The sequence below is a fragment of the Chiloscyllium plagiosum genome, chromosome 23 (genome assembly GCF_004010195.1).
Source record: "Chiloscyllium plagiosum isolate BGI_BamShark_2017 chromosome 23, ASM401019v2, whole genome shotgun sequence".
Lineage (NCBI taxonomy): Eukaryota > Metazoa > Chordata > Chondrichthyes > Orectolobiformes > Hemiscylliidae > Chiloscyllium > Chiloscyllium plagiosum.
Genome location: NC_057732.1, coordinates 29,501,721 through 29,522,467, shown reverse-complemented (window position 1 = coordinate 29,522,467; position 20,747 = coordinate 29,501,721). Strand labels below are relative to the sequence as shown.

At 39.6% G+C, this 20,747-nt stretch overlaps 1 protein-coding gene across 2 annotated transcripts in view; it reads right to left on the bottom strand.

Annotated features, from left to right (window-relative positions):
• The window catches only part of sema3c (sema domain, immunoglobulin domain (Ig), short basic domain, secreted, (semaphorin) 3C), a 165,315-nt gene that overhangs the window by 12,005 nt on the left and 132,563 nt on the right, over positions 1 to 20,747 (bottom strand). For both annotated transcript variants that reach the window (XM_043713776.1, XM_043713775.1), the window contains exons 14-16: positions 16,102 to 16,143; positions 10,096 to 10,253; positions 7,216 to 7,283 (exon numbers count right to left, since the gene is read on the bottom strand). In XM_043713776.1, coding sequence (XP_043569711.1) covers positions 7,216 to 7,283; positions 10,096 to 10,253; positions 16,102 to 16,143 — 268 coding nt within the window. The remainder of the gene's footprint in view (positions 1 to 7,215; positions 7,284 to 10,095; positions 10,254 to 16,101; positions 16,144 to 20,747) is intronic.

The following is a 20,747-nucleotide window of genomic DNA, read 5'->3' as shown; positions in this document are numbered from 1 at the left end:
AATTCTTTCCATTAGAAAACGTAGCAGTGATTACTTTTCTGCAAATATTTAACTTATTTTAATAAACTTCAGACTAATTTTTTTATATGTTAGCTTGTGTTAGGCATACTGTGTACAGTTTTGGTTTCCTTATTTAAGCAAAGTTGTACATGTTTTACTTCTAGTTCAGAGAAGTTTCATTTGACTGATGACTTGTTTGGGGTTAGTGTGGGGAAGGGTGGGATAGTGTTATCATGTGAGAAAAGATTGGACAACCTGGACCTGATCTGATTAGATTACCTACAGTATGAAAACAGGCCCTTTGGCCCAACAGGTCTACTCCAACACTCTCAAAAGTAACCCACACAGACCTATTCGCCACCCCCTGACTACTGCACCTAACACTACGGGCAATTTAGCATGGTCACTTGACCTACACATCTTTGGACTGTGGGAGGAAACCAGACCACCCAGAAGAAACCCACAAAGACATGGGGAGAATGTGCAAACTCCACACAGACAGTTGTCCAAGGCGGGAATTGAACCCAGGCCCCTGGCGCTTTGAGGCAGCAGTGCTAACCATTGAGCTAACATGCCACCCTTAGAGCTTAAAAGAATGAGACGGGATCTTCCAAAAATGTACAAGATCCTCAGGGGATTTGACATAGTGCACGCTAATTGACACAATGGATGCTCATAATATGTTGCCCTTGTGGAAGAGACTACAAGTCGTGGGGGATAAAGGGTGTTGTTCATTTAAGATGGAGATGTGGACAGATTGCTCTCCCAGATGGTTGAAAATCTTTGGAACACACTTCTCCAGAAAACAAGGAAGGAAGAGTCATTTAATTTTGTTAAGCAGCAGGAGATTGACTTTTTCGTTAGTCAGAAATCTAAAGTTATTGGAGGTGGGTAGCAATGTGAATTTCAGCGACAATTAAATACTAGAGCATTCTAGAGGGGTGAATGGCCTACTGCTGGCTGATAATTTGCAAGTGTGGATGTCCATATATTCATTCAACAGCTTGAGACATTTTTGTCATTCAAAAGAACACATTAATCTTTGGAGTCATTGGTTGCCAAAGCTTTGTATGTCAACCAACATGCAACACGCATCTGTGGGAACAGGCAAGTCAGAGTACTCAATTTTCCTACATTAGTAGTACAGTTACTCATCAGGCGAGACTGACAAAGTTCATCATATAGTGTTTTATCAAGAGGTTTCCTGGGATTTTTCACAGCAAATTAAGAGGAAGAAATAAAGATATGGCAGAAAGGCAAAACAATTAGTTAAGATTTTAAAGTTAAAAAAATGCACAACACCAGGTTATAGTCCAACAGGTTTATTTGGGAGTACTAGTTTTTGCAGCACTGCATTCATCAGCTACCTGATGAAGGAGCAGCGCTCTGAAAGCTAGTACTCCCAAATAACCCTGTAGGACTATAACCTGGTGTTGTGCGATTTTTAATTTTATCCACCCCAGTCCAACACCGGAACCTCCACATTAAGTTTTAAGAGGCATCTAAAGGCAGGGAGAGAATTAGCTAGACTTGGCAAAAAGAAATCACAGATTGTGCACCACCAAACGATTAGTTTCTAATGGTGCTGTGGAAGAGTCAAGCAAGAAACATTTTAAAGGTTATTTATGTATTTCTCCAGTTTCTAATGTTGCAAGAAAGAAAGCACTCCTAGCAGTATCGAAAACCGTAAGAGTGATTTGCCTGAAAAGGAAACTATGCACACGTGCCCAAACAGACCTAGCAGAGTTCTCTTGAACATGGAAATATAATTGTAGATTTGTTGATTTCCAAGCCATATTCAAAGTTTGAGGCTGTTTGAGAAACATTGCATTAACAGAAACAGAAACTGCAGAGCCTTAAGAATGACTTTTAAAGGATTAAGTACTTGCAATTAAGAGACCAGAAAAGTTAATTTTCTCCAAATTTTGAGGAGCCTTTCTTGAAATATCACAATTGTTGAACAGTCATATTTCAGTATCACATAGGTGGCCAATCTTGCATTTAGTGATACATCCTATTGAGAAGATTAGTGAATAGCTTTAGAAGAACAAAAATACTTAGAATATAGTATAAGAACAGCAAATGCTGCAAATATTCAGCAGGTCTGGCAGTATCTGTAGACATAGAAACAGAACTAATGTTTTGAGTCCATTAAGATCCTTTGGAATTTCTCCAGCACTTTCTGTTTTATTTCAAATTTCCAGCATCAACTATATTTTGCTTCTATTTTACTGTATACTTGGATTTATTGTTCGGAGATGCCAGTGTTGGACTGGGGTGTACAAAGTTAAAAATCACACAACACCAGGTTATAGTCCAACAGGCTTAATTGGAAGCAGGTGTCACAATCACCTGATGAAGGAGCGTCGCTCCGAAAGCTAGTGTGCTTCCAATTAAACCTGTTGGACTATAACCTGGTGTTGTGTGATTTTTAACTTTGGATTTATTGTAGCTATGTTGCTAATTCACTTAAGACAAAAATGCTACAACCTTTACGTCACCACATTGGTTTGATGCCACCTGATGAATATATCAGATATAAATCTGAAGAAATTATAGGGCAGGGCATTTTATCCTCATAAATTATCAAAGTTCATTATGTCTGCAATACAAACAACTAGAAATGGCTGCTGGTAGTGAATATGAACATATGATCAATTTAACTGGATCAGCACCGTCAATAAAGTGGATAGGCATTATTCCAAATGTGACTGTAGCTCAGCTGGTTATGCCCTTGCTTGAGTCTAAGTTTTGTTCAAGTCTCACTGCTGGACACTGGTACAAAGTTCAAAGTTGATTGTCCATTGCGGCATTAGGGTGTGCTGCACTGATAGACATGTTGCCTTACAGATGAGATGTGGAGTCTTTCCTTGTGTTTGCGCAATATTTATTCCTCACTCAACATTCAAAAACAAACTGGTTACTACCATATTGCTCTTTGTGGAAGCTTGCTTTGCACAAATTGGCTGTCAAGTTTCCTACATTATAACAGTGACATTTCAAACGTACGCTGTTGCATATTAAGTACTTTGGGTTATTCAGTGTCATGAATGGAGTTTTTTTTAATGCAGATTTTTTTTGACTAAAAATGTGCACAAAATCATTTGTCAATTAAAATTGCCAACAATTATTTCAGGCCTATCCTAGTTTCCTGGAACACAAATGGTCTGCTGCAGCCAATGATATAGGTTGCAATACAAGATTTTGGATGTAGTGTTGCTATAACCTCTTCAGTGTCAACATGCCATAGAGAAACTTTAATAAATTTTAACAGATGACACTTTAAAGCAGTAAAACAGGAAAAATAATTGAAATACCCAAATATGATGCTGACATGTCTTTTCCCCTTTTATAGAACATAGAAAAGTACAGCACAGAACAGGCCCTTAGGCCCACGATGTTGTGCCGAGATTTAATCCTAATGTAAAATATAGTAACAACCTACACACCCATCAACTCACTGCTCTCCATGTGCATGTCCAGCAGTCGCTTAAATGTCCCCAATGACTCTGCTTCCACCACCAGCACTGGTAACGCATTCCATGCATTCACAACTCTCTGTGTAAAAAACCCACCTCTGACATCTCCTTTATATCTTCCTCCTAATATCTTCAAACTATGACTTCTCGTACCAGTCAATCCTGCCCTGGGGAAAAGTCTCTGGCTATTGACTCTGTCTATTCCTCTCATTATTTTGTACACCTCTATCGTGTCTCCTCTCTTCCTCCTTCTCTTCAGAGAGAAAAGTCCGAGCCTATTCAACCCTCCTTCATAAGGCAAGCCCTCCAGTCCAGGCAGCACTGGTACACCTTCTTTGCACCCTCTCCAAAGCCTCCATATCTTTCCTATAGCCGGGCGACCAGAACTGGACACAATATTCCAAGTGTGGCCTTACCAAGGACTTGTAGAGCTGCAGCAAAACCTCACGGCTCTTAAACTCTATCCCCCTGTTGATGAAAGCCAAAACACCATATGCTTTCTTAACAACCCATCCACTTGGGTGGCAACTTTGAGGGATCTATGTACTTGCACACCTAGATCCCTCTGTTCCTCCACACTGCCAAGAATCCTGTCTTTAATCCTATATTCAGCATTTGAGTTCGACCTTCCAAAATGCATCACTTCGCATTTATCCAGGTTGAACTCCATCTGCCACTTCTCAGCCCAGATCTGCATCCTGTCTATGTAGCGCTGCAGCCTGCAGTAGCCCTCAATACTATTGAAGACACCCCCAACCTTTGTGTCATCTGCAAATTTACTAACCCACCCCTCAACCTCCTCATCCAAGTCATTTATAAAAACTACAAAGAGCAGAGGCCCCAAGTACAGAGCCCTGCAGGCCCCCACTCAAAACTATCCTCCAGGCAGAATACTTTCCATCTACAACCACTCTCTGCCTTCTGTCAGCCAGCCAGCCAATTTTGGATCCAGATAGCCAAATCTCCCTGTATCCCATACTTCCTGATTTATGAATGAGCCTACCACATCCACTGCTCGACCGTCGTCGACCTATCTTGACATCTCCTCAAAGCACTCAATAAGATTAGTGAGGCAAGACCTGCCCCTCACAAAGCCATGCTGACTGCCTTTAATCACACTATGCTTTGCCAAATAGTCATAAAACCTATCCCTCAGAATTCTTTCCAAAACTTTGCTGACCACAGACGTAAGACTGACTGGTCTGTAATTGCCAGCGATCTCCCTATTACCCTTCTTGAAAAGAGGAACAACATTCGCCTCCTTCCAATCCTCCGTTACGACTCCTGTGGGGAGTGAGGAGGCAAATATCCTCGCCAGCGGCTTAGCAACCTCCTTTCTCGCTTCCCAGAGCAGCCGAGGGTAAATCTGGTCTGGCCCTGGGGACTTATCAGTCTTAATGTTTTCCAAAATTTCTAGCACATCGACTTCATCAATCTTGATCTGGTCAAGACTGTATCCCAGCTCCTCTAAGTTTTCATTTATAACAAGTTCCCTTTCCTTTGTGAAAACTGAAGCAAAAAACTCATTTAGGGCTTCCCTTATCTGCTCAGACTCCACGCACAAGTTCCCTCCGCTATCCCTGATCAGCCCTACCTTCTCCCTGATCATTCTCTTATTCCTCACGTATGAGTAAAACGCCTTTGGGTTCTCCCTAATCCTTCTTGCCAAGCCTTTTTTGTGCCCCCTCAATCCCCTGGCAATCCTCAGTCCATTTCTGAGCTCCTTTCTAGCAAGCCTGTAATCCTCTAAAGCTGTGCTGAGATCCTTGCTTCCTCCACCTTACATAAGGCCTTTTTCCTTTTGACGAAAAGTTCCTTTTTTCTCGTCATCCAAGGTTCCTTAATCTTACCCCTTCTTACCTGTCTCAGAGGAACAAATTTGTGCATCACCCACAACAACTGCTCCTTAAATAGTCTCCACATGTCTGCTGTGCCCTTTCTGTGGAACAATTGCTCCCATGCTATACTTCCCAACTCCTGTCTGATGGCGTCATAATTTCTTTTCCCCAATTGAATATCTTCCCTCGGAAACTGCTCCTTTCACTCTCCAAGGCTATGCTAAATGTGAGGCAGTTGTGATCACTGTCACCAAAGTGCTCTCCCACCGCCAGATCTGACACCTGTCCTGGCTCGTTGCCTAGCACCAAATCCAAAATGGCCTCTCCCCTCGTTGGTCTGTCAACATACTGAGTAAGGAAACCCTCCTGAACACACCTGACAAAAACGGCTCCATCCAAACCATCTGCACTTAGGAGATTCTAGTCGATATTGGGAAAGTTGAAATCACCCATAACAACAACCCTGCTACTTTTGCATTTTTCCAGAATCTGCCCGCCAACGAGATCTTCAATCTCTCTACTGCTAATAAAAGTAGTAACTTTGTTAATAAGACAACAAAACTATCAAACGAAACACTGCGATTCTGTTCTAGCAGGATAGAATTGAAAAGCGAGAAGCTTTGTTCAATAACAATGATCCTTGGTTGTATGAACCATGAAGTACTTTGAGTAGCTCTCTTCTCCAGTTCATAAAAAGGATATAGGATTACTGGGGAAGGTGAAAAGAAAATGTATGAAAATGGCTTCAGAAATTCAAGATTAATATGAGCAGTAAGATTAAACAGGCTGGAAGTCTTCTCTAGAAGATAAAAATTTTAAGTTTGACGAGTTTTTTATTCTTTCATGGGATATGGGTATTGCTGGCAATGTCAGTGTTTGTGGCCCATCCTTAATTGCCCTTGGGAAGGTGGCCGTGAGCCACATCACCAAACTACTGCGGTCCATCTGGTGCTGGTACATTCATAGTGCCATTGGAAAGGGAATTCTAAGAAGTTCCTACCATGTCAGTGAAGGAACAGTGATCCCATTCCAATTAAGGATGATACGTGACTTGGCCAGATACTTCAAGTGGGGTGTTCCCATGCATCTGCTTTTCTTGTCCTTCTAGGTGGTAGAAGTTTTGCATGCTTAAAAGGTGCTTTTGAAGAATCATTGAGAATTAGAACTTGTTGGTGCTTAATTTTTAGATTTGCCTTTTGCTACTTCTGGTATGCCCTTGTACACCTGTTTAGGGTAGGAAAGCATTTCAAAGGATAGGCATAGGAGAGATAATTCTATTGCTGAACTTGGGTTCTTTTGCCCAAAACATTGATTTTCCTGCTCCCTGGATGCTGCCTGACCTGCTGTGCTTTTCCAAAACTACTCTAATCTTGACTTCATGAATACAAAATCAGTATCAATCCATCTATTGGGGTACTGAGGGTGAATATTTTCCCCTAAAGAGTGATTAGAATGTGGAACTCACTGCCACCATGTGTTGTGGAGATGTCTAGCTGAGATGAATTTAAAGCAAAATTAAAATGATAAAGTTAATAAGGTAATAAATATAGCACTGGGATATGTTGGTGAGTTTAGATGACGTTGAGTGCAAAGATGTTCACATGAAACATAAACCTGTTGGAATGGACTTGTTGGGCTGAATTGCCTTTTCTGAAAAGATTATATAACTATCAAATTGTGTAACCTTTTGTGTATTTCCTAAGTTGTTATCTTATTAGAAATTGCCAAGTTTTCACATTTTCTTTTCTTAATAAACAATTTTCTTGTAATTCCAAATTTCAGCCTAGTCAGTTTTTAGTGGTAAACAACTGGAATTGCTCTCCAATGTCTACATTGGTCACAGGAATGACTTTCAAGACCTTTCTGTTGCATCATTAATTACAGATTGTGCTGTTCACCTTTTAGATTAAAACCCCGGCACTGTGTCATTGGGTTACCATGTCTCACATCCTGCCTTCGGCTTCTCCTGTAACCAAAAGAAAACACAATTATAAAGGATATAACCAAAGATTCAAGTAATGGGCAGTGGGGATCATTATAATTGTGAAACTGTGGGTATAAAATACAGCATGTTATATCCTTACCTGATGGACAGTAATTTGGATAACATATCACCCATCTGTATGAAAATTAACGACTGAGATCAATGAATGAAGATCAGGAACATTCTGCAGCAGGCAGAAGATTCTCTCCAGCAGATTACAGACTCGGTATTGGAGCCAAAAATATCCCTATGTATTTCAGTAAAATAATGTTGTGGCATTCAGGGAGACAAGCTAACTGTGTTTATCCTGTGCTCTAGACTTCCAGAATGAAAATTGCTATTATTTAATTCTCTCCAAACAACATTTGTATATCTTGAGACCAGTCTTCTTTCTTAGCTCATTGCCATTGTCTCACCAGGCAACAGGTGACAGACTAAACCTGCAGGTTCCAGTTCACAATGAGATGGAGCTTTTTTAAAATGTCAAACTGGGTTGGGCAGAGGCATTAATCCATCTACAGGAAGTAACTGTGAAGAGTAATTTGTTTGCTTTCTCCATCTAATTGCAGAACTTCTCAGCTAATGACAGAACTGATTGGTGTAATCCGTGAATAGCCAAGCAGGTCAGAGAGGAACTCAGCCTGCAATTAAGAGCCTTTTTACCTCTCGAGTGCCACTGTCTTCACTGGAAAAATTTATCATTCTCATTTGCTCTGTAAACTTGAGTAATGGGGACACAAGTACCCATTCACCAGTCTGAAGGAGTGATTACTAACATCAGTAAAAGGTGAAAAGAACCACTCATGTATATGATGCAGTATTTCAGTATTGTATTTATCCTTGGTGGCACTAAATTGAGCACCTATTCAGAAGATCTCATTAAAAACAGAATAATTCCCCTCAGGCTGCTGAGTGTGTCATTCTTTCATCAGGATGAAAGACCCATTCAAAAACACTGTAGAAAATGGAAACATGGAGCCTTTGCATGTGGCTGTTATCCTATATTTAGTGATTGTTTTGTGAATTAATTCCTATCTTTGCCACTTTAAGATGACTGAACTGCATACATTGAGCCTGTTCCTATTGAAACAGAAATTGATGCAAAAATTGCTTCATTTATCATTAGATGGATTTGCAGAAACTAAGCAATTACATTCACATTGCTTGTTTGATTGAATGAACTGAGAGCCTGATTGTCCCATAGTTACAACAAAAGCATTTAATATAAAGCCATAAACTGCCATCGCTTTGATATCAACGACATTTGTGTGAGGGGCACCCGGCTAAACTACCTCCTATTAGAGTGTGATGGCTTCAATAGCATTGGGAGAGAGCAAGGCAGTGGAATTAATGCAGAATTCTTTGACCAAAAAGTTGGCATTGATACAATGGTCTGGGACGTTGGGTATCTTGTGGGGGAAGTGGTGTTTGCTTTAGAGCTTCAAACTCCAATGATTGTGTTAAAATGGCTCTTTACATAATAGATTGCAATTGGTGGTGACCTTGCACTGCCAAGAGCATATAAAATCTTGCAGCTGAAGACATTTGAGTAGTGTCCTAGGGAAATCAAAGGTCCAGATCTACTAGTCTCTAGTATTTGGAGGTTGAACATACCCCGGCAGGTATGCAATGGGACCCTTTGGAAGTTCAAATGCACTTACCACCCGGAGTTCAAACAAAAATTATTCAGCTTCTGTAACCCTCCAAACAAGTTGAAGGTTCTGACATACTTGAAAATTACCTCAGAATACTTAGAAGGAATTGCTTTAACCTCTGGCTAACTATAAAACAAAACCTGAATCACTCAGATGATTCCCCTCATGAACAACTAACGCAACCTCTCTGCCCACCCTACATATCTGATCAACCACACCCTGGGCATTCAGGCTCCCCACTGCTCCTAATTGTCCTTCTCACCTCACAGCAAACACCACTTCCCCCACAAGATACCCAACTTCCCAGATCATGACCTGACCACTCCATCACTGATATGTGACTGACCCTACCCTCTCATCCATTCACCTGCCACCCTATCATTCACTCGCTTACTTGCAAGCCTAATCCCCTCACTTATCTGCACCTTACCCCTTTTCTACCAGGCAGCCTGCCCTTTCACCCACCTCTCACCTTATCCTCTCATGTATTTACCTACTCATCCTACTCCACATACCCAACTACCACCCTGCCACCTCATACACTTATCTTATATATTTACCTTCTTTCCATTGTTTGTCAAAGTATCTTTGGGATGTTTATACACCAAAGTGTGGTGGTTACTGGGATAATAAAGGGACACGGTTTGGAGTCCAACACTGATCCTGCATGGCAGTGGAAGGCTCCATGATCAAGTACACTCTGCACTTCTGAAGAGTTTTGAAGGGTGGGGCCAGAAACATGTTATCTCTGGGCTATGGCAAGTAAAAGGAATAGAGTAGGAACCTGACTATGATTGGCACTCCTCAGAAACTGCAGCTCCACATATTTTAATTGTTGGTCACTTATCGGAAATATATGATGTAGAGGTTCTGGTGTTGGACCGGGGTGGGCAAAGTCAGAAATCACACAACACCCGGTTATAGTCCAACAGGTTTCTTTGAAATCGCAAGCTCTCGGAGCACTGCTCCTGCATCAGGTGAAGATGAAGGAGCAGCGCCTTGAAAGCCTGCGATTTCAAATAAACCTTTTGGGCTATAACCTGATGTTGTGTGACTTCTGACTATCTGAAATAAAATATGTAATTAATGGCATCTGTGGGCAACATAAAACAGTGTTCAGAGTTGATTGTTTCTCTTACCTTTTGCCAGTTAGATAGAACCTGGAGCAGGATTTTCCATCCCAAGCACAGTAAGGATCTCTGGCCAAGCAACAGTCAGCACATGCTGTACCATAGACATCGCAACGATGAAAGGAAATCTGCGCAATACCTTCATCTGAGCTCACGTATAACTGTTGCTGTGACAAACAGATTATAACTGGTAATTAATACAGAAGAACACATTTCTCCCATCTAGTTATAAAGGAAAGCACAAATGACACAGTAACAAATGATAAAACATTCATTAGGTACTAATTGGTTGGCTCATTTTTTTTAACTTGACCAGCTTAAGGGAGTTAAAGCTCAGGACACTGACCTTTACTCAGCATCTAGTTCACAGCAGAGATTGAAAGTAACAGCTTCCTGATTTGTATTTATGAGGAATGTACAAATGAAGCATTTGGAAATTTACTCATTGGTATCAATGGTTTTTAGCTTGGGCACTGAGGGGACATGATACAGCATCATTAAGGAATTAAAGTTTTAATTGTATTCCATTAGGTGTCTCTGTCTGAATTTATAAAATTTATGAAGGATTATATAATATTTACAGCACAGGAACATTTGATTCTAACAGGTTAAAACAGTTTCACTAAGGTCTCACCCATTCTTCATCATTGACTCTTTTTTGCCACGTGCCTAACCCAACTTTACCTTAAATGTGTTAAATACTATTTGCTGCAACTACTCCAAATGGTCACAACTTTTATATTTTATACATTTTCTGTGGAAAGATATTTCTCCTGATTTCATCACTAGGTTATTAATAACTACCTTAAATATTTCACAAATCAACCCTGTGAAGATCTTTAATAATCTTAATGAACTTATTCAGGTCAACAGTCCATCTTTCCAAAGAAAACAGCATAATCTTAATCAAATTCTCCTAACAGCCTTTTGGTTCTATTATCATTCTGGCAAATCTTTTGCAATCCAGTACTTTCCTATCCTGTTTATAAAATTCAGACCTGAATGATGTACAGAATTCCAACTATGTAGTCTAACCATAAACATAAACTCTCTGCTTTTCAATTCTGATTTAGACAATCCATGTTGGACTTTTGCTTTGAGGGTGGGGAGCTCAAATCAGTAAACTTCCCTTCTCAAAAGAATCAATTCAGTCTAATGCCATCATTAGATCAATTTTTGCTGTGGAGTGATTAGGTAGAATTGAGTCAAACCAGCCAATACAAAAAGCAGATCATAGGTGATCATAGTTGTGGGCAAATGATGGGGCAAACTGATTAGATCATCCACCTTAACTTTTTGAGATTTTGTCACAGCTTTTTTAGAAGATGGTAAGCTCTTTAGTCCTTCCTTCTCACCATGCTCCTCACACACCATGCTACCTCATATACCTTATGCCGCTCCTATAACAACTTATTCCTCCAGCCACTCCCACTGTACCACACACCTAGTCACACCCACCCAGAACACTGCCATACCACTCATCCTGAATTCATGATGGCTGACCTCAGAAGCTAACTGAAGAAAAAAAAATTTGCAGTTCTCAGTCCTACTCACTTTGTAATGAAAAAAGAATTGGGGATATTCACTGATGAGTGCACATGTTCAGCATCATTTGCAACTCCTGAGATGCTTAAACAGCCCACGTTCACATTTAATAAGACCTGAACAGTACCTAGGTTTGGGCTGACAAGTAGCAAATAACATTCACGCTACACAAGTCCTGGCAATAATCATCTCCAATAATAGTGAATCCAACAATCTCCCATTGACAATGAATGGCAATATCATCACCGTATCCATGCCATTAACATCCTGGGGGTTATCTTTGACTGGAAATAGAACTGGATTAGCAAACAAAACAGTACTATAAGAGCAGCTAAGAGGGTAATGAGTAACTTACCTCTCAAATCCAACAAATGAAATAGGAATGGGAGTATGCCATTCAGCCCCTTGAGTCTCCTTCACTAGTCAATAAAATCATGGCTGATCTATGGCCTAACTCTATTTACCTTCTTTTGACCCATATCACTTAATACCTTTGCCTAACAAGAAATTATCTATTGCAGTTTTAAACTTTACAACTGATCTAGCATCCACTTCCGTTTGTGAAGAGAGTTCCAAACATCTACTACTCTTTGCATGTAGAAATGCTTCTTAACATCTCTACTGACAGTCTGCCACTAATTCTCAGAGTTTGCCCCTAATTCTAGAATATCCAAATTGTGGAAATAGTTTATTTTTATCTACTCTCTCTATCCCTCTTAATATCTTGAAAACTTTGATCAGATCACCTCTTAACTGTCTAAACTATGGAGAAAACAGGCTTACTTTGTAAAATGTCTTCTCATAGTAACCCCATTATATCCTTCCTAAGGTGTGGTGCCCAGATCGTGGGCGGCACGGTGGCACAGTGGTTAGCACTGCTGCCTCACAGCGCCAGAGACCCAGGTTCAATTCCCGACTCAGGCGACTGACTGTGTAGAGTTTGCACATTCTCCCCGTGTCTGCGTGGGTTTCCTCCTGGTGCTCCGGTTTCCTCCCACAGTCACAAAGATGTGCGGGTCAGGTGAATTGGCCATGTTAGGTTAAAGGGATAAATGTAGGGGTATGGGTGGGATGCGCTTCGGCGGGTCGGTGTGGACTTGTTGGGCCGAAGGGCTTGTTTCCACACTGTAAGTAATCTAATCTAATCTGCTCAACTGCACTCCAAGTGGGACCTAACCAGAATTTTGTATAGCTGTTTGCCATCCTTGTACTCCAGTCCTCCAGATATAAAAGGTCAGCATTCTGTTAGCTTTCTTGATTATTTGCTGTACCTGTTTGTGTCATTTTAAAGGTCTGTTCATCTGAACTCCAAGCACTTTTGAACACCCCCTGTACTTAACTTCATACCATCTGGAAAGTAACCTGATCTATCTTTTTTCAGACCAAACTGGATAACCTTACACATGCTTACATTTTACGCCATCTTCCACAGTTTGGCTCATTCATTTAATCTATCAGTATGCCTTTGAAATTTTATACTTCATCTGCACTGCCTACAATGTCAACTAACTTTGTACCAGCAGCAACTATGTACATATGACTGAGGAATTGTCACTCGACCCGAAATGTTAACTCTGATTTCTCTCCACAGAACCTGCCAGACCTACTGAGCTTGTCCAACAATTTCTGTTTTGTCTTTGATTTACAGCATCTGTTTTTGGTGCTTTTTGGATATATGACTTTCTTTGACCATTATCTAAGTCATTAATAAATACAATGAATAATTGAGACCCTATCACAGATCCTTGTGGGACACCACTGATCACATCAGCCAACTTGAGTACCTCCTCATTATCCCGACTTTTTGTCACTTGAAACTCAACCAATTTCTCAGCCATGGCAGTAATTTGCCCTGAAACCCTCAGCTTCTACCTTAGTTAACAATGTCTTATGTGGGACTTTATCATCTGTGTTCTGGAAGTCCATATTAACTATATCCAAAGACATTCCTCTGTCCACTGTCTTAGTCCCATCTTCAGGATCTTTGCTTGTTTTATTTTTGGCATTTTAAAGTCCTTTTTTTCAGTTTTATTCTGTCCCTTATCTCCTTAGTTGTCCATAGCTATTTATTTGTGAAGTGAACTCTTTCCCTGGTCTTATTTTTTGTAAAATGTTTCTTTAAATACCCTCCATTGTTCTTCAGTTGTTTTACCCATTAGCAGATTTTCCCAGGTTACTGTGGACAGTCTCTGTCTCATATTGTTAAAGTCAGCCTTATATAAATCTAAAACTCTAGTAGCCTTTTTCATGCTTTTCACTTTCAAACTCTATGATCACTGTTTGAGAAATGTTCATGCACAATTTGGTTACTAATTAAATCCAGATTGTTAGTCATTACTAAATCCAATATTGCTTATCCCCTTGTGGCATCCAGAACATGTCCCATACATACTCGAGAAATTCACTACTTATCTAAGAGATGATTGTCTGTCTTTCCCAACCTATATTAAGTTAAACCATCCCATTAATACTACTCTGCCTTCGCTATACAGGACCCACAGGGGCCCACCAGACCTCTCAGTCACCACCATTTTAATTCCCTTTCCCACTCTCTTTCTGACATGACCATCCTTGGTCTCCTCCATTGCCACAAAGAACCAAATTGCAAATTCGAGGAACACCTCATCTTCCTCCTGGGCAGCCAACAGCCTCGACGACTCAACATTGAGTTCTCTAATTTCAAATAAACTCCTTTCCCATCCCTTGACTCCCTTCCCAGCCCCTCCCCCTTCCTTCCACTTCTCCCTGCCACTTACCGGATTCATCCCTTCCATTGACCAACTAGGTCATACGCCCTATTTGTCTTCACCAATCCCCACCACCACCCTGCCCCCGCCACCCTTTTCATCTGCAGCTCCCCCTACACCCACACCCAGTCCTGAAGAGTTGCACCAAACATGTCGACTTCTCTACCTCCTGATGCTGCCTGGTTCGCTGTGTTCTTCCAGCCTCCTGCTTTCGGGGCATTGCTCCTTCATCAGGTGGTTGTGGAGTATAAAATTGTAAGACACAGAATTTATAGCATTTGCTGTAAATTTGCTATAAATTCTGTGTCTTATGATCTTATGCTCCACAACGACCTGATAAAGGAGCAGTGCTCCAAAAGCTAGTGCTTCCAAATAAACCTGTTGGACTATAACCAGGTGTTGTGTGATTTTTAACTTTGTCCAACACTAGTATCTCCAAGTCATGACATTTTTCCATGACTGAAAACCTCGTTCATACCCACTGATAATAAAATTACATAGCTCCCAATCATATGTCTTAACCTCAGTCATGAGGTTCTTCTATGGTACCTGACTGAAGGAGCATTTGGCAATTCAAATATGTTAAGTGTACCAAATTACCACATTTATTTTTGTTACTTCAAATAATTCAATAAGCTTGACTTGCTATTTGGAAATGGTCGTCACTGTAATTATATTTCAGTTTCTAGATGTTATATTAATGCATCTTTGAATAAGGGTTCCATTATCTTTCCTATCATTGACATTAAGTAACTTAAAATTTAAATTGTTTTGAAATATCAGTAATTGAAACATGGTAAGAATAAAACCAGTTCATAAATACATTAGCATTTTCATTATCTGATTGGGTACTGTTAAGTTAATAAGTTATATTTACTGTTACTTTATCATCTTTTATGTGTTAAAAACTCTGTAACCATTTACATCATAATGCTACAAATTATACTTCAAAATGAATTGATACTATTACCCTAAAATATTTTGTTGAAAATTACATCTCAACACATTGCTTTCTTTTAAAATTTCCAAGGGTTTGTTTATGTTCCATGCTACCTGATTTCTTCACAATGAGATGTATAACATTGCAGTGGTATACTGGACTGCTGGGTACATTTTAAACATGGTTTTCATTCTGAATGACCTCTTATTTTGGAGGAGTCTGTGTCAGATTCTATTTGATCCACCATTGTTTTACGAAACAACATTGTTTCTTCAGTTGAATGAAGGTATTTAGGATTGGTTATCCACTATGCGTATTGGTTTGACACATCTGCAAAATTATGTTTACCAGCATTTACTTATAGTTTTTAACAATTTAACAAAGAGCTCTCAAGACTGCATAAAACATTTAGGAATGAAGTTTGGAACAATGGAATAATCTATAAATATTTCCTGATATTTTTTATCCTCATGCAGTTTACAGTTATATTGCATATAGTAACCAAATACCTGTTCAACATTTCCTTGCACCGCTTGTCAGTGTTTAATATGGTTAGATCAACCACTTCTCTTTTTAATTATATTGGAGTCCTTCTGCCAATGCAAAATGAAATCACTTTGCTCTCATCCAAATACTCACTACAACTGAGCTGTAATACTGAGAAACTAGTTAATTTACAACTGTCATGACATTATTGGGTATAATACATTGACAGCCAACCTTTAATCACAAAGTTCAATGAAATGCCAAAAAAAGATTGCAGCAAATCAAATAAAAATCTACCTTTTTGGATGAAATTTTCATTGTTGTGATAGCTGATTGATTCTGCAAAAGAGAAATTAGTCATGATTATTTTAAAGTTAGCTTGCACACCTAGTACATTACTAAGTAAGCTTATGCACATGAGCATTGTGGGCAAGGCCAACCTTTGTGCCTAACCCTAATTGCCTTAACCACTGTGATCCATGTGGTGAAAGTACATTTACTGAGACTTTTTCTATAATGGTTTGCTATGGATTTGTAGCCTGGGGCAGCTAAGGATTCAACCACATTGCTGTGATTCTGAAGTCAAGTGTAAGCCAGGCTAGGAAAGGATAGCAGATTTCCTGCCTGAAAAGCATTAGTTTTTAATAATCCACCAGTTCCATGATCACTATTGCTCATATTTGCACAATATTCCAGATTTATGAATTAATTTAGTTGAGCTTCACCCAGCTGTTGTGATGGGATTTATGGTGCTGTTCCTTTCTTCTGCAAGGCCGCAGCAAGCACATCACTCATGCTTTATAATCAGCTCCCACACCTTGGTAATGTTTAATGTTATTAGTTAGATGTTGAACTCATCTCCAGCCCAATAAAAAGCACTTATGTTTGATGATCATGTCTTCTTTTGAATTTACCAAAAATAAAAACAAAACTGAATTTAATGTAGAGATTTTAGATTGCATTGTTAAAACCTATAGTTTGAGATTCCCAAATATTTGGGAATCTATCTCAGAGACATTGACTTTTTATAAACTATGCAAATTTAAATAATAGATGTTTTGGCAGCCTGATTCCTCCAGTGGTTGAGCTTTTGGCTCATAATCAGAAGGTCAAAAGTGCATGTCCCATTGGTTGCTGTCTCTTTCACTCATTTCTTTCAGTTGGATGAGATCCATGTGCGTTTCTCAGCCAGATTGTCCAACCAAATATGATGTAACAGAAAGACATTCCACTCTTGGAGAAAATGAAAAGTGACCTTGAGTTGTGCTGCATCTGTTTCAGTCTCAATTGTGGTGGTAACTAGCACAAAAACACCACCATCATATGTCTTTTCAAAGTGTCCTTAAAAAAAACACTAACTCTGATCCATCTGCCTTCCAGCTGTTTCTAAACATTGCTACTTTCTTCAGAAAGAATGTACATTCTCATTTCACAATTAAATTAATTTATTTTGTTTTTTGTTTAATAATGGAATCAGAAAAATGACAGAAAATGCTAAAACTTGTGGTAAATCACGCACTTTTCATTCTCAAATGAAGGTTACAAAATGTATTTTCTTTTTAAAGAAATACTTACTCACAAAGTATTTATAACACAGTGACTAAAAGATTAATGTAATGTTAAACATAGTGAGAAACAATTAGATCAAAGTGTGCTATAGAAAGGAATATAAAGAGCTCACATTACATCACTAGTTGTCAGAATAATGCTCAAGCAGAAACATTTTACCACCTTACAGAATATCTTACTCTCTTTATCTCAGTTTAATACAATGATCAACTTCAATGACCTAGGATTGCCATTAATGAGAAACTTAACCTGACCTGTTACATAAATGGAATAGCCTTAGGAGCAGGACAATGACTAGGAATTATGTGGAGGGGGGCGGGGGTGACCCACCTCCTGACTCTTCAAATCCTGCCTACAAGGCTTAATGTCAAAGTGTTAAAATATAGACTTTAGCTTTCTGAATTCCATTGTCTGATTTTAATGCCTGGGATTTTCATGGAATGAAATGGTTTTAACAAGGGGACAAAACACCGACTTATAATGATCACAACAATCAGTGAACTATGCAGGCTGACCAAGCTTCACACAACTAACATGAAATAAACAAAATTATCTAAACTGGAATTACCATTTTGTCAAAATACACTAATACTAGTTCACCCAGCCAGGTGGGAAGAAAAAACTCACTCCTTGTTTTGGTTTTCCACCTGTTTTCACACATTGGAGATGAAAGACATCATCTGCAATCATCAAACTTGAAAACAATGAACTCTAACATTGAAATACACGAGTAGCTTAAATTTCCAATAAGTGTTTTTTTGCAGAGCAGAGGGAGATGGATTTGGGACTGAGACTAATTGAAGTGAGTGTCTTTTTGGCCTTTCAAGAAGGAAAGGTGCCCAGTGAAAAAAATAGATTAGAAAGTAACGTCAAAATACCAAAAGGACAAGCAAAATCTTTACTGCTGCACAGGTTACAAGACAATTAAAAATCATGGTCTTAGGTTAAAACCATTTGTACCATCATTGCATGTAAGTTTGACATTGTGTCTATTATTTTTGGGGGAGCTAGCAGACAATAAATATGTTCTTTTTCACTTAAGAATACTTTAAAATTGATTCTTTACTGACAGAGTAGACAATAAGTAACTATATTTGATTAGAGACAGGTATAGCCTCATGTGAGGAAATAAGTTTTAGATTTGTTGTCGTACATTGAGGAAGGTGAAAAGAGGGAAGTCAAATGACCCCTACTCAGCCGCTCTTAACAAGTGTGATGGAACGCTTTCCACTTGCCTTGATAAGTGCAGACCTAATAATCCTTAAGAAGCTTGACATCATTCAGGCCAAAGCAGACCCCTTTCTTGGCAACCCATGCACCACCTTTCACTTGCCCTCCCTCACCACACAGTAGCAGCAGCATGTACCATCTTTAAGACGTACTGCAGCAACTCGACATTGACAGTTCCTTCCAAACGTACAGTCTTTGCCACCTGGAAGGAAAAGGGCAAAGATCCATAGGAACACCATCCTATCCATGCCATAAATTATCCATGCCATAGAACTATATTGTCATTCCTTCAGTGTCATTGGGTCAGATTCCTGAACTCCTTTCACAATAATACAGTGGATATACCAACATCACATTAACTGTAGCTAAATAAGGGTTTGCCACTGAGTAATTAGGGGTGGGCAACACATTTCGGTCGAGCCAGCATGGTCACAACTCAAGAATGAAAATATAATTGTGCATTGACTCTCATGTGAACACATATGATCCACATGGCATGGGATAGGCCTGCATCACCAATTAGCTAGCAGATGATCTACGTGTGGGTTCAGTTTGAAGCAGAATGGGAGCAACAATAAGTGTAGAATGGTGGTGGTAGCACTGGTAATGAGGTGGGAGAGTAACACTTTGATGATGGCAAAGTGGGTGAGGTGAATAGTCATGACTGTTGAGTCAGCCATGAAACTGCAGTGAACTACACATAGCTTTGAAAGACAAATTGCTAAGATAGAAAGAATCTCTAACTGGGAGATCAGCAAGTGGCAAATGAGAAAGCAGGTTTGCCTGCATCTAACACAAAAATCATTTCAGAAATGCAAGTAACCACTGACCAAAAGATTATTAAGACACAGATAGATAACTAAGTTGCCTGATGATGCTCATTAAAGAGACCATGTGTCATTTTGATGAACAACGCTTTACTTAATCAATCTCTCAACTGCAACCAGCTGAACGGGAGTAAATAGAGTCACTCAAGTATTTACAGCATATCAGAATTTACTGTTCACTTGTTACAGGGAGTCTCTGGAATTTTTTTTGGGGAAAAAAAACAAATCAGGAGATCTTTTTAGAACAATTTATCAAAACTACATCAATTTCTCCAGCTACATTTATCCTGGACATTCTCAGAGTATTTCACCCAAAAGGTTTAAGTGTAATGGTGTTCCATCTTGGATGCTTACAGGAGTCATCTGAAGAAATGGTGAGTGTGGTTGAGCTGGGGGAGGGTGTGGGTTGTTTGCCTTAGCAGGAGCAATGCATGGAGCACAAGGTGCCAGGCAAAGGAGCATCAGCTGTTGCAGGAGAGAAGGATAGGAAGGATGGAGTAAGAGATTGACTGATTCCCCATTGCAGATACAGGACCTCCTCCATCTTACTGCTATTGCTGCATTCAGAAAGCTTTGCAGCCTCTTACTCAGTGCCTGAAGCATTCTGCAATTTTTCACCATATGCCAAGCCTACACACTCCATACCCTCAGCGCAAGTGGGTGTGTGGAGCCCACACTGACTGCTACATGAGAATTTTATCTAATCAGCATTCGAGTGCTAAACTTGTAGGTGTCTGGTTTAGCTCCTGCAGTCAATTCCAAATGATGGCAATCAAAACTAGAATTAGACACTGAATTTTATTTTCAATCAAGTGGCTTTCACCGTTTGTAAAATAACATTTTATACTTAATCCCACTCTCCCAAATGGAAGTCATGGTCCAACATCTGGACTGTGAACTTTTCAAAAGACTAACCTAAATTTTCTATTCAATCTATAACTATTGGAAATATGAAAATAAAAATGGAATGTTTTTAAAATAGGATTTACATCATGCATACACATACCAATCCTAATATTTCTGACTATATCCCAAATTCACATTAAAACTACAATTAGTTTTAGGAGAAAGTGAGGGCTGCAGATGCTGGAGATCAGAGCTGAAAATGTGTTGCTGGAAAAGCGCAGCAGGTCAGGCAGCATCCAAGGAACAGGAGAATCGACGTTTCGGGCATAAGCCCTTCTTCAGGAATGAGGAAAGTGTGTCCAGCAGGCTAAGATAAAAGGTAGGGAGGAGGGACTTGGGGGAGGGGCGTGGGAAAGGCGATAGGTGGAAGGAGATAAAGGTGAGGGTGATAGGCCGGAGTGGGGTGGGGGC